This window comes from Boleophthalmus pectinirostris, unplaced genomic scaffold (genome assembly GCF_026225935.1).
Source record: "Boleophthalmus pectinirostris isolate CB_2022bp ecotype Guang Dong unplaced genomic scaffold, ASM2622593v1 HiC_scaffold_6, whole genome shotgun sequence".
NCBI classification, from domain to species: domain Eukaryota; kingdom Metazoa; phylum Chordata; class Actinopteri; order Gobiiformes; family Gobiidae; genus Boleophthalmus; species Boleophthalmus pectinirostris.
The window spans coordinates 3,631,497-3,644,743 of NW_026571447.1; the positions used below are offsets into that span (position 1 = coordinate 3,631,497).

Here is a 13,247-nt window from a genome sequence, read left to right on the forward strand (position 1 = left end):
ATTTTTAAAATTATTTTTAAGCTATTATTTATTATAGACATATCTTATCTTATACAGTGCACAGAAACAAACATGTTGGATCATTTCCATGCGTCGGACCTTCAAGTCTTATAAACTTCTAATAAACTTACAGTAGGTAATTTAGATTAGTGAACAGAGAAGGATCTGCAATCACCTCAAATTCTGGATGCATCAGGTCGTCACAGTCGAGTCAGACGGATACGGACGAGACCTGGAGAACCAGTCGATGGTGGGACAACTTTGTGGAAGGAGGAGCTGATGAAAACGTGTGGTGTGAAAACTTCTATGTCCAAAGATGCTCTTGTTGCTTTAAGTACAAACACACACAATCCAATTCCACACACTTTTGCGTCACCATATGTACGCAGATTTCCTCCTGAAAACACTTGTCTAAACGTGGAATAAAAAGTGAAGAAGCGACGCCACTTTTGCATCTTCTGTTCAGACCGTCATTATATAAATGTAGCCTGAGACACACTTTGTCCAAATGTGGTGCATCTGTGTGGAGCTCACAGTTCCTCCGGTCTTTGTTTTAATAAAATCCTGTAAGAGAGGAGGGGCAAGTCCATACAAAACTTCATATATAAAATCAACACAATTATTACAATGAAGCAAGTTGTATTTGTCTAAAATTGTGCAGTGGTGAAATGAGAGTGGTTTCTTGTCCAATATTTTTTACAGTTTTGTTTTTCTTTTGACTGGTTTGAGTTTTGTGCCAGCAGCAAGTGACCGTGTGGTTCTGCAAAACTCTGTATGAGACACAATCATGGAGCGTAAAAACATTTGTGCCGCATTTAGAGTCAGCAACCAAAGTCGACCAAAGTACTGTACAACATTAAAACAAGATTAAAAAAACAATAAACATCATACAAATAGGTCAACAAAGCACATTACTGGGGAGTGTTGCATTTTAAAGCTTCATTTCCACTGATATTTATTACTGGTGTTTTTAGGAGCTATTTTATTGAGTTTATATATGAATGATCTTCTTGAAATGTGTCCAAATGTCAGTGTCCACCTGTACGCTGATGATGCTGATCTTTACACAGGCCAAAACTGTACAAGAAGCTTCAGAACAGCTTCTGTTAACTCGCTTCAGTTCACATCAGCCGTGACTCATGTCCAAAAGTGGGTGAGGAACTCATGCTTGCAACTCAGTATAAAGAAAACTGCATGATGTTCAGTCAAAAAATGTCAATGTGGGGTCCAACGTCAGTCCCAGGTCCAGTATTTAAACTCTTTGACGAGGCTGAGTTCCACCCCGTCCACACAAACACTGCACCAGTGGAACTCAGTTGTTTTTTTTAATGAACATCATGCAGACAGTTTTCTTTATACTGAGTTGCAAGCACGAGTTCTTCACCCACTTTTGGATAAGAGTCATGATCAGTGTTGGGAGTAACGTGTCATAAAAGTAACGAATTACTGCAATGCATTGCTTTTTGCTGTAACGCAGTAATGTGGCATTACAGGGAACAGACTACTCAATTTGTACTTGGTACAAATGTGAGTAACGCGCATTACAATACTTTTTTAACCTGGATTGAAGTTGTGGGTTTTTCTTCATAGAAATTCACTATAATCACAGCAATATCAGCAGTGGTGAAACACCAGAGATGCGGCCACGTACACCGTCAGTTAACTGCTTGCGAAAGGACCAACGCAGAACTCTACGCTGCTTACACCTGGTTTAGACCTGGTTTAGACCTGGGTCAGTTCTGGATTAGACCTGGTTTACAGTCGTCCCTCGCTCTATCGCGCTTTCACTTTTTGCGGTCTCGCTGTTTGTGTGCACTTTTGCATGCTTTTTCTTTTTACAGTGTATGAACACGTATTGCGTTCCTCCCGCTGTGTCCTGATTGGCTAAGGGACTCCTGTCTCCTGTACAGTACAGAATGTGTTCAGCTGTCAAATTTAAATAAATGTTTGATCTGTATCAGTGTGATTCTGAAGTGCTGTATGTTTGCAAGTTTTCTCCCCGACAAAACCCACAATGTCGACGAAATGTTCTGCACCGACAAAGGCTCTTGTGCTCACACCCAAAAGACAGAGGAAGATGTAACCATCACACAAAAAGTTGGACTTCTGGATATGATGAAGGAAGGTAGAAGTTATGCGCTGTAGTAGAGTCTTGCACTGTGTTGGGTCCCCGCAAATAGCTGCTGAAATCAGGGCCGCGAGCCCCCGCAGCAGGGTGTCCATAAAGCGTGATCGGGCGACAGCGGCTCTTACCTCCATGAGGTGCGGAGCAGAGCCGCTCCTTTCTCCTGCGGTCACCTTCGAGCCCGTCCTGACAGTGAGTCCTGTTTTAGTCCTTGTTCAGCTCTGGTTTAGACCTGTTTTAGTCCTGGTTTAGTCCTGGTTTAGTCCTGGTTCAGCTCTGGTTTAGACCTGGTTTAGTCCTGGTTTAGTCCTGGTTCAGTCCATACGCAGCGCAGAAGTTAAGCATCTTCGCAGTTATTTTGGTGAGAGTAACTTAAAGTGCTGCAATAGTCATGTAATGCCTTACATTTTAAATACAGTAATATTGTAATGTAACAAATGACTTTGAAATGACAGTAATAAGTAATAAATAACACATTACAGTTTTAAAGTCACTTGCCCAACAGTGGTCATGGCTGATGTGAACATTTGGACACATTTCAAGAAGATCATTCATATATAGACTGAATAAAATAACTCCTAAAAACACCAGTAATAAATATCAGTGGAAATGGAGCCTTAAAGTGCAACACTCCCGAGTACCACCAGGGGGAACTGTGCCACAGCTTGTGAACTGCTGATCCTCACTCAAAAGAAAAAAGACTCCTGTGAGATTTTCTGCCTGTACAATCTTTAAAACAATCACCCAATCACCAGAGTCAATACCACAGACCTCACAAGTTACAACTTTTATTTTACATCTGTATAGAGAACCATAAGCAGAAATAATCTTATCTTGAAATTATAAATCAGGTCAAAAATATACTGAAGCAAGTTAAATAGTATAGGACCAGTTAGTAAATAAATCTAGTCAAAAGTACTCAAGATATTTAAGTAAGTGAACTTCATTTTTCCAGTGTGTGTTTAGTGTCATGCTGCAGATTAGCCACAACAGTCCTGGTTTTCATCCTCCGCTCTTTCTCTCCTCGTTCCTTTACCATATATTCACACACAGTCACATATGTAAACTAAAGACATGCAAAATCCTTTCTAGTTTTCATTTTACTCGTGCAGGTCACTAAGGAGGCAGCAGCAGAGGCACAAACTAAAGACTGAGTGGAGAGATATGCAAAACATTTCAGTGTATTTTAGGCAGCGCTGTAGTAGATATTTCTAAGGTATTATGCAAACTCTCCCCAGCACTACTCCACATGTGTACAACCTCCAAGTGCTGTTACAGTTTAAATACCGTCGATTTGAGCTCCCCAGGCACATTTTAACCCTATAAAGCCTGACACATGAAATAACTGACAGAAAATTCTAAATGTAAGAAAGAAAATGTAAAAATAAATAAATAAATAAATAATTAATAATAATAATAATAATAATAATAATAATAATAATAAATGCATCATATTTGATACGTTGGGTCTTTATGGCCGTTTTGTAGAACCTAACCATGTTCATTTTAGGAACAAACAAAATTCTCTTTGATGCATTTAGAACTCAGAAAAACCTTTCTGAACATTTCTTTTTATGTTTTTTAAATGTCTGAGCAGGATGATTTTTATTTTGCCATGTGGTGGCAAGAAAACAGTTTGGGTCCTTGTTCATGCTCAGATGTACATTACATTTCCCACCGTGTGTGAAATGATTATAAATATATGTTAAAATAAAAATAAATGAGTGAATCTTTTATATCCTCTGAACCAGTCAAATACAGATTATTAATAATTTTGTGTGTGGAAATTGAAGAGGGGGACAGGTACACCAAATAAACCACTGCACCTTTCATTTATATACAAATGTAAAAATTAAAATTCCACCATTATGCAATAATAATAATAATAATAATAATAATAATAATAATAATAATTGAAAATATATATTTTAAGGTGACATTTTAGTTATGAAATACTAAAAATTGTGTGGTGTTAAATCTGCATGGAACTGCATGAATTAGGCAGATTACATCATAAAATGTATAGTGATGGATGAGGAACATAATCACAAAGACCTACTGTATCAAATATGATACATACAATTTAAACACATTTTTTCTACAAACTGAAAATAAAAATAAGAAGACTTCATAGATTAATCTAAGAAAGTAAATGTTCATATTGGAGAATCACTAACAATATTTAGGCAATTCTTTCACTAACCTTTTCCAAATTTACAAAGTCGTTCGTCCAAAAACAGAGAAAGTCACACCCACCAATGTGACCATTTTAAAAACATCTCCTCTGAGCCTGTTATTTACTGACAGTCATGGAAAGTCCACTAGGGGACAGCAGACAAGTGTTTAATTGTATACAACAGGTTTTTCAGGAAAAATATAGATTATGTGTGTGGGCAGAGGTCTCAGAATGTTGTGTATCAAATGTGATACAAATGGCTTTATAGGGAGAAAAGTGTATTGGTTTTATTGTATGTTTGGACCAGTTAAGCAACGACATGTGCAGGTTCGATTTATGTCAGAAAACCTGCATTAGATGTTTGAATAGTTTGGATTTAATATTTGATTTTATCGTTCTCATTTTCATTACATCATATTTTATTTTGTTTCCATGAGTAGAAAATGTTGTAACTTTTTTAAAAAGTCGCCATATAAATAAAATAAAACTGTATTTTAAAAGGAAATTCACACTGTAGCCTTTGATATTTATTTAAGATAAAGATTTCAGTGTTTCCAGTAATTTCTTTGTCTTATACAGTGGGAGCCTTATTTGATAGAAGATATGGGCCTGTCGAAATGAGCTCCTCTGCCCAAATTCATCTAAATGAGTGAATAATGTTGATTCTACAATGGGAGCATTATTTGATGGATAAATTACCTAACCCTGTTGATATGTGCTGCTTTTAGTCGGCGCCTTATTTGAGCAGAATACGACTGTCAACATGAACTACACAGATTCATGTACATGAGTTGAAATTGTACAAAACTAAAGTATAAAAGGTTAGATTTACTGGATCTATACATCTGTAAATGGAAAAACGTAAAGTATCTTCTTTCAACGGGGTAGAGTGAATCGATAGACGTCACTGTCGATTTAGGCTGCTGGGAGCTCACTTCGACGGGGCAGCTCATTTCGACAGAACACCGGGACGTTTTTTAACCCTCCTTACGATTAGCTGTAAAATTCTGTGCAGCGCTGTGCAGGACACTTGTATATTACACTTGTATTTGTGTACTTATTATTTTCTCCATAAATATACAAAAATATGATACAAAACACTGCAACTTCAGAACTTCACAAACGTGATGCGATTTGTAATCTTTCTAGAAACTGATGACGAAAATGAAGATGGGAAAAGATTAAATCAGAAACATTCAACTGTGAAAACAAAAGACGACTGATAACTGTGAAAAATAGAATTAAATCTGTTGCTGAATCTTTCATACGTATATTTGAGACAAAATAGTACTTCTTTATAAAATTGTGATAAACACAATTTCTCAAACTACAGTCTGTTTGATTCCACAGTTTTCAAAAATAGTGGAGAAGGTGTTTGTAACAAGGCTTGGCTTTTTATTTGACAAAAAAAAAACAACAACAACAAAAACAAAAGAAAAACCCACACATATCTTGAATAATAATCATTGGACATAATGTGGATTTAGGACAGAACATGCAACAGCAATAATGGAACTAAACCAAAAAAAAAAAAAAAAAAAAACACTGGAAAATTATCATGGGAATTACTTTTTAAATATACTTATGAACCTAAAAAAGCTTCCCATGTAATAAATCAAGATTACTTGCTAAAATGAGTATGGCACTGGAGGGGTGGCTCACCAACAGATAGAAAGTTATTTAGAAAACAGAAAACAATGTACAAATAAATGACACAGAATCTGAGAGGCCTGATATCAAATGGGGTGTGCCCCAAGGCTTGATTTAAAAAAAATAATAATAATAATTTTTATAAAACAATTTTGTTAAATCTGAACTTGGGAAAATTATGTTGCTGATGATACAATATTATTTTTACTCTGGAAAAAATATACAAGAGGTCACAAACACAGTAAATGAAGGGAAAGAAAGTTTAAAAATAAGCTTGATTTAAATGGATTGATTCTTCATGTTAAAAAAAAATCATTTTCTTTAATGATAACAATTTTTAAAATGACATAACATTAGAAATAGATGAGATACAGATTTCAAAAGTAAAGGAGTCATAACTGATGGTCTAAACTGGAAGTCACATAGAAATTACACTGAGGGCACAATTTACAAAGCCTTTGCTGAAAAAGTAAAGTTTTCACTAAGTAGTACTGCTTTATTAGTACTCCAAACCTCAGCCCTCCTTCCCCCTCAGCCTTTTTCCTCCACACAAATTCCAGTGCAGCTGAGGTGGTGTGGGCGGAGCCTGTGGACATGATCGACATGTTTCTCGTACCATTGTCTTTCTTGATCTTAATGAAACTGTGCAGTGTGCTGTGGAACTGCTTCCTGCAGGACGACAACAGTATATTAACTGTGACTGTTCACACAACCTACAGCAGGACTCTCAGATTACCTGGGGGCCACTGGAGGTGGAGTCTGGGTGAGGCTGCGCCGCATCAAACATAAAAATAAAAAAAATATATATATATAATAACAATAACATTACATTGCATTGTATCGACATTCATATTATCAGCCCTCCATCTATATTAAATAATATTGGCCTATGTTACCATGTCATCTGAAACTCAGAATACAATATCTTGATTTGATTTTTACAAAGACAAGAGTGTGAAACTGAGAAAAATGACTTCAAAGTTTTTGTTTTGTCCAGACAAAAGTAGAACAGGTCGGACTTCCAAAACTTGATAACTAGTCACTATAATGAAGAAATATTTGTATGTGAAAAATCTTATGCTCAGAATTGACCTTTGACCTTATTTGTCAGTTCCTGTTCTCTGTCTTTGTATCATGAACCAAAAATAAGTTTTCGTGCAAAAGCAAAAGGCAGAAACTGACATGATCATTATTTGTTTGATTTTCTTCAGACTTCATCCATTCTAAGAAAAACACATCACCAAGCTCCAGTCGTCATGTGTTTGTTTGAAATGATCTAGAAGAGTTTTCGATTTCCTGTTTAGTGTTGATCAGGATCGTGCTGCGACATTTCCACAGCGAAACAGTTTGACACAGTGACTTTGCAGTACAGTGTGTACAGTATGAAAAAATACACACAGTACTTTCACATTAAAGATCATTGAAGTATAATTGAATACAGAGGTATATTTATTGAATGTGTTCAGACCCTGTGCCAAGACCACAACAAAAACAAGGAGGCCAGAGGTTGGATTTAAAATAAAATGTAATGACTAAATCACAAAAAAAACACACTGTTTCTGCCTTTTGTCTGTAAACGAAATTATTTTTGTCTCAGATACAAAGACTGACAAATAAGGGTCAAAGGTCAATTTTGAGCTCAATATTTTTCATGATGTTTATTCAAATGATAAAGAAGGTTTCAAATACAAACAAATGACATGAACTCATTTTTGACCAAACCTGATGTTACTGTGTTCTGTCTTTGTAGGGCAGCAATTTAGCTTGAAATAAGAACAAATGTCTTTAAGTCCATCAAAAATGTGTTATATGTAAAATATGTTATGTTATATATTGAAACAAGTTAAATAATATAAAGGTTTAGTTAGTAAATAAATCTAGTAAAAATGACTATATTCAGATCATTTGACTTGTATTCACATATGCAAACTAAAGACATGCAAAATCCTTTCTAGTTTTCATTTTATTTGTGCAGGTCACCAAGGAGGCAGCAGAGGCACAAAGATTGAGTGAAGAGATATGCAAAACATCTCAGAGTATTTCAGGCAGCTCTGGGGGAGTTTTATGCAAAGTCTTTTTTATGGAACGTTCTACCATGTTATAACATTGTTCCCTCATCAAAAACATGTCTGAAGAGGTTTTATATATTATTCATGCATGTTTAAGTAATCTAGCGATCTCTCATGAGCCTTTTTGAACCCTCCTTACATTTAGCTGTAAGATTCTGTGCAATGCTGTGTCCACAAGGCAATGTCCCCCATGCTCCCACAGGACAATTCTCCATAAATATACAAAAATATGATCCAAAACAACAACAACTTCACAAACCTGATTCGATGTGTTATCTTTCTTGGTCTCGATGAAACTGTGCAGTGTACTGTAGTACTGCTTCCTGCAGGAAGACAACAGTATATTAACTGTGACTGTTCACACAACCTACATCAGGACTCTTAGATGACCTGGGGGCCACTGGAGGTGGAGTCTGGGTCAAGTATTCAACAACATTGGGTTTCAAGTATTTTTTAAAAATCATAATATTACAGTTCAGAACCTGAACATTTCGTCAGAAAAGAAGTTGAAACTACTACTACTTCTATTACTTCTTTCACCCACTCCTTGTTCCCTGCCTCCTTCACTGGGCTTCCTTTTGCAGAGCTGAGACATTTGGCTTGAAGGAGGAAACAAATGAGATCCTCAGTATAAAATGAAGAGGTTCATCAGTGAGTTTGGACTTGTACTTTGACTTATTAAGGTTATTGGTTTTTCATATATATTTGTGCTCCCAAAAAGGTCTGCCTGAACATTCTGGAAGGCTCAGCTTAGCTGATAATCAAAGTGTGGTCCTGATTCAGTGTCACTGTCCCATAGAGTTATTAAAATAACTGGATAGGGTATTGTTATCTTAGAGCTGTCTTGGGTTGGCTTTTGCTGGACGGAGGAAGGAAGGAGGCCAAGGACTAGTGAGTGTGTGAACTGCTGTCCAGGATGAAACATCCAAGCTCCATAAGTACATCAAGGACAAGGCCCTGACAGATGATGTACTCAGAGAATGTCTCAGACAGTGGGGTTCAGAGGAAGAGGTGTTGGAGGGACCATCACGGCAGGACAAAGCCCTACACGAGGCGAACCACCGGAACAGAACTGAAGTGGCTGATATCAAGAAATCCTACACAGAGGTTCATCCTGGCAGCAAAGGAACAGGCCCTGAGCACCTGAGCAATAGAGGCCCAGATCTACCACACCAGAGAAGACCCACGGAGTAGGCCTCTTATTTGTGTAATTCTTGTATTTGTTCTTGTACTTGAGTTATATTATTCTTTTTAAATATTATTTAGTTCTCTAGACTCCACCTGTCCTCCCCCCTCACACTCCCCTTTAGTCCTCCAGACCTTGACCCTCCTCCCCCCTTTGTACTTGTACTTGAGTTATATTATTTTGAAATAACTGATTATGTTTGACTTACTCTGGTTCGTTGGGGTGCATGTAGAGGGAGGAGATCTGCTGCCAATCCTGGTTTAACGGTATGTGGACAGAGTCTGGTTTGGAGTTGTTGAAGAAGCTTTCCACGTTGCGATTGGCTAGTTCTCGGGCACGTTCTGCTGTGTACGAGTTCAAGACAGAGTTCTCTTCCTGGTTGTAGAGCCTCCAGAACTTCAGCTGGAGGTAACTGAGCGGAGACCAGCATCGAGCCAGACACCTGATGACCAGTTGGGAAAGGAAGATGGTCCCAATCAGCAGCCAGCCCACAATCTGAGGAGAGCGAGGACAGGTGAAAGAGGAGCACACAGGAGCAGAGCCAGAGGAGGGAAATTCATTCTCTGCATTTGAGCCCATCCTTCACCCAGGCCACTGGGGCAACCTGTCAGTAGCAGTGAGCTACTGTGAGTGTCGCACAGTGTCCAGGGAGACATCTCCAGATCTTCAGCTGGCTCGGCCAGGACGACCTTACCTACTGTGCATGTTTTGAGTTGAAGGTGGAAACTGGACTGCCTGCAGGAAACCCACCCAGACAGAGGGAGAACATGCAAACTCCACACAGAAAGACCTCGGGGGTGATCCCAGAATCAGCCGGTGAAACAGGCCGAGGCAAACCCTCTGCCTGGGCCACAGCCGGGGTTAAAGGGACCTAGGCTTAATTTTAGCCAGGTATATTATGCTCTAGGCCTGGGGTCACCAACACGGTGCCCACGGGCACCAGGTCGCCCACAAGAACTACATGAGTCGCCTACAGACCAGTTCTAAATATAGCACAATTCATTAGTGAGCTGCATCTACAGACTCTATAGTGGTTATGGTTTATTGTAAAGTTGAGTTTATTTATGCAGAAGATTTTAATGAAGAATCTGCTGCAGTAGAACTTGTACAACAGTGTTTGGAAACGTGGCTCTGTGCAGTTTCCTCTGGTGAGGAACCTCCTGAGCGTCCTCTGCTAAAGGAGCTCTTGGTTGTTTGTATTTTTCCTGGTTTATTAAATATATATTTTTCTGCACTTGTTTAATTGTATTTCCTGCACTTGTGTATGCGCCGCATTAAAAATAAAAAAATGTCTTGGTTGTTTGTATTTTTCCTGGTTTATTAAATATATATTTTTTGCACTTGTGTATTTGTAAGATTATGTCAATAAACCAGGACAGTACATTTATAAGGAGGATACTGATGTGCCTGTAAACACACTCACAGAAACACTGATGATAACTGCTAAAACTGTACTTAAAAATGTAACAATTACTGAGATGAATAAAGTGAAAATGCTGAATATTGATCTCTGTTTCCCACCTCGCTGTCACTGTTGATGATTATTGTGAGAAATCATGAACGTGATCAGTGTCTTCACACAGATGATTATCATGAATCATTATTAATAATATTTAAGTAAAGTCAAACTGAGCACATGTGTTATTTCAGAAGAGTGTATCAAACTGTGGTCCTTCATATGACTCAATTAATACCTGAAGGACATTTGGTCTGATAAGCTAAATAAATGTTTAGTTTAAAATTGCATTACTGTCAAAACTGTCATGGACACAGTAGTGCGTTTACTGCAAACTGGATTTTAGTCACAGGGTTTTGTAACAGAAATATGAAGTGCTTTTCCATGATATAAAAAATCTGCTATATTTTAAAATAAATCAAAATTACAATTTTGATTCATAAATCTAATATTTGATTTGAATATCTCACACATTTTCAGATAGTGGGTGTTGCTTGTTCTTGAAACACTAAAAGAAACAGATAAGACAAACCACAGCAAACCAAACACACACAACCAACAACACAAGCACAATCAAACACCAGAGTATTTCCACATCAAACATATAAATAATGTTTTTTGGTTTAATGTTGCAACATAACATCAAAGCAAGTTCCATGAATACTTCTGTTCACTGACAATGACAAACTCATTCTGATAATAAATCATTCAAGGGAAAAAAAACTGTATTTGCACACTAAACATACAAACAAAGTTTAAGGAAATAAGCTGTTAGTCAATACTGGCCACATTAACTTGAACATAGGATGTGTTGTATAGTGTATGTACCCAGTTAGGCAACAATAAGGCTACTGCATGAAGCACTTCAACATAACAGGCTCATTTTGAACTTGTACCTCAATTAAAAACTAAAAATGGTGTCCAGAGTGCTTCAGAGGATCTGGGCACACTTTAAGAACTTGACCTAAATGTTTCTGTAGCAGGAGTTAACCTGGCCTGTTACATGTAAGTGACTCAACCACCAGAACAGCAGACAAGAGCAGAGCCAGAAGAGCCAGAGGAGAAGAGCCACAAGAGCAGAGCCAGAAGAGCCAGAGGAGAAGAGCCACAAGAGCAGAGCCAGAAGAGCCAGAGGAGAAGAGCCACAAGAGCCAGAGAGCCAGAGGAGAAGAGCCACAAGAGCAGAGCCAGAGGTTAAAGAGCCAGAGCAGAAGAGCCACAAGAGCAGAGCCAGAGGAGAGAGAGCCACAAGAGCAGAGCCAGAGGTTAAAGAGCCAGAGGAGAAGAGCCACAAGAGCAGAGCCAGAGCCAGAAGAGCCAGAGGAGAAGAGCCACAAGAGCAGAGCCAGCAGAGCCAGAGGAGAAGAGCCAAAGAGCCAGAGGAGAAGAGCCACAAGAGCAGAGCCAGAGGAGCCAGAGGAGAAGAGCCACAAGAGCAGAGCCAGAGAGCCAGAGGAGAAGAGAGCCAGAGAGCAGAGAGCCAGAACAGAGCCAGAGGAAAAGAGCCAGAAGAAGAGCCAGAAGCCAGAGAAGAACAGCTGAACCAGAGAAACAGAGCCAGATGAGAAGAGCCAGAGAAGAGCCAGAGGAACAGAGCCAGAGAAGAGCCAGATGAGAAGAGCCAGAGAAGAGCCAGAGGAACAGAGCCAGAGGAGCACACTTAATATATTCACAAAAATACTGCTTTGGATCAAACAAACAAACAAAACAAAAAAAGACTTAGTTGGATTAATAGTCCACTCACACTTCATTTTGGAGTTCTAACAAAGTACCAAAAGCAGTTTTCTAAAGCCTGAAAACATAACCACCAGATTCCCCACTAACCTGTGACTCTGCTCTGAGCGTGAGGAGCACTTCGTCTCTCACGTTTTTAGGCACTTTTCCAACTTTTTCGCAGGGGAACGTGTGTAGCTCCTCCACGCAGTCCGCCTCCTTCTCCCTCCCTTTGCACAAACGGCTATTAAACATCGTCGTATTGGTCCCCGTCATGGCGCACTCTATGAACACCCCATTCAGAAGAGCCACCGCAATCCAGGTGCTCGGAGCCAGGAACACAAACGTCGAAATCTGAAGCAGCTCATTTCCGAGAGGCTTCACTTCACCGCAGCTACCACAAACTTTCTCCTCTCTACGACACAAACCGGTCACCAATTTCCATGTTTTCTTGGACAAAATGAAACTCAGGGTGAACAAGGCCAAAGCAGGAACAAGCAAAAACACCAGGCTGTAGTTGAAGTTGAGGTGGTTGCAGGGGCATTTGAAAACCACGTCTGAGAAGATCTCCTCGCCCCCCACGGTGAGTAACGTGACCAGGCCGAAGCTGAGGCCGGACTGCTTGTTGGCAATGTTGAGGATGGTTTTAAACTTGTCCATGTCGCTGCAGAGATGTGACAAAAACTACAGCGAGTTCTGGTGGTGGATGTGTGTTCCTCTTTTGAATTGGAGCGTATGACCCTCCCTTCTCTTCTCTACAACAACAGAAGCACTGTTGGTTTCACTATTTCATTCATCAGGGAAATCATGTAAACTTAGGCAAGGCAAGGCAAGTTTATTTGTATAGCACAATTCGTACACAAAGTAATTCA

At 39.0% G+C, this 13,247-nt stretch overlaps 1 protein-coding gene across 1 annotated transcript; it reads right to left on the minus strand.

Moving 5' to 3' along the window:
- Nucleotides 1-6,584: 6,584 nt before the first annotated feature.
- LOC110163987 (calcium homeostasis modulator protein 6-like) lies at nucleotides 6,585-13,035 on the minus strand. Its single transcript, XM_020929004.2, has 5 exons — nucleotides 12,487-13,035; nucleotides 9,415-9,701; nucleotides 8,280-8,343; nucleotides 6,688-6,720; nucleotides 6,585-6,620 (listed from the first exon to the last, which is right to left on the minus strand). Exons 1-5 carry the CDS (start codon nucleotides 13,033-13,035, stop codon nucleotides 6,585-6,587), a joined length of 969 nt encoding a protein of 322 aa, XP_020784663.2.
- Nucleotides 13,036-13,247: the final 212 nt, after the last annotated feature.

Bases quoted from the DNA above. Each gene is read 5' to 3' on its own strand.
- LOC110163987 (XM_020929004.2), bottom strand. From the start codon at position 13,035: ATGGACAAGTTTAAAACCATCCTCAACATTGCCAACAAGCAGTCCGGC. The intron at 9,702-12,486 runs GTTAGTGGGGAA...CGCTCTCCTCAG, and splicing joins CGCTCAGAGCAGAGTCACAG to ATTGTGGGCTGGCTGCTGAT. The intron at 8,344-9,414 runs GTAAGTCAAACA...GTCTTCCTGCAG, and splicing joins ATGCACCCCAACGAACCAGA to GAAGCAGTACTACAGTACAC.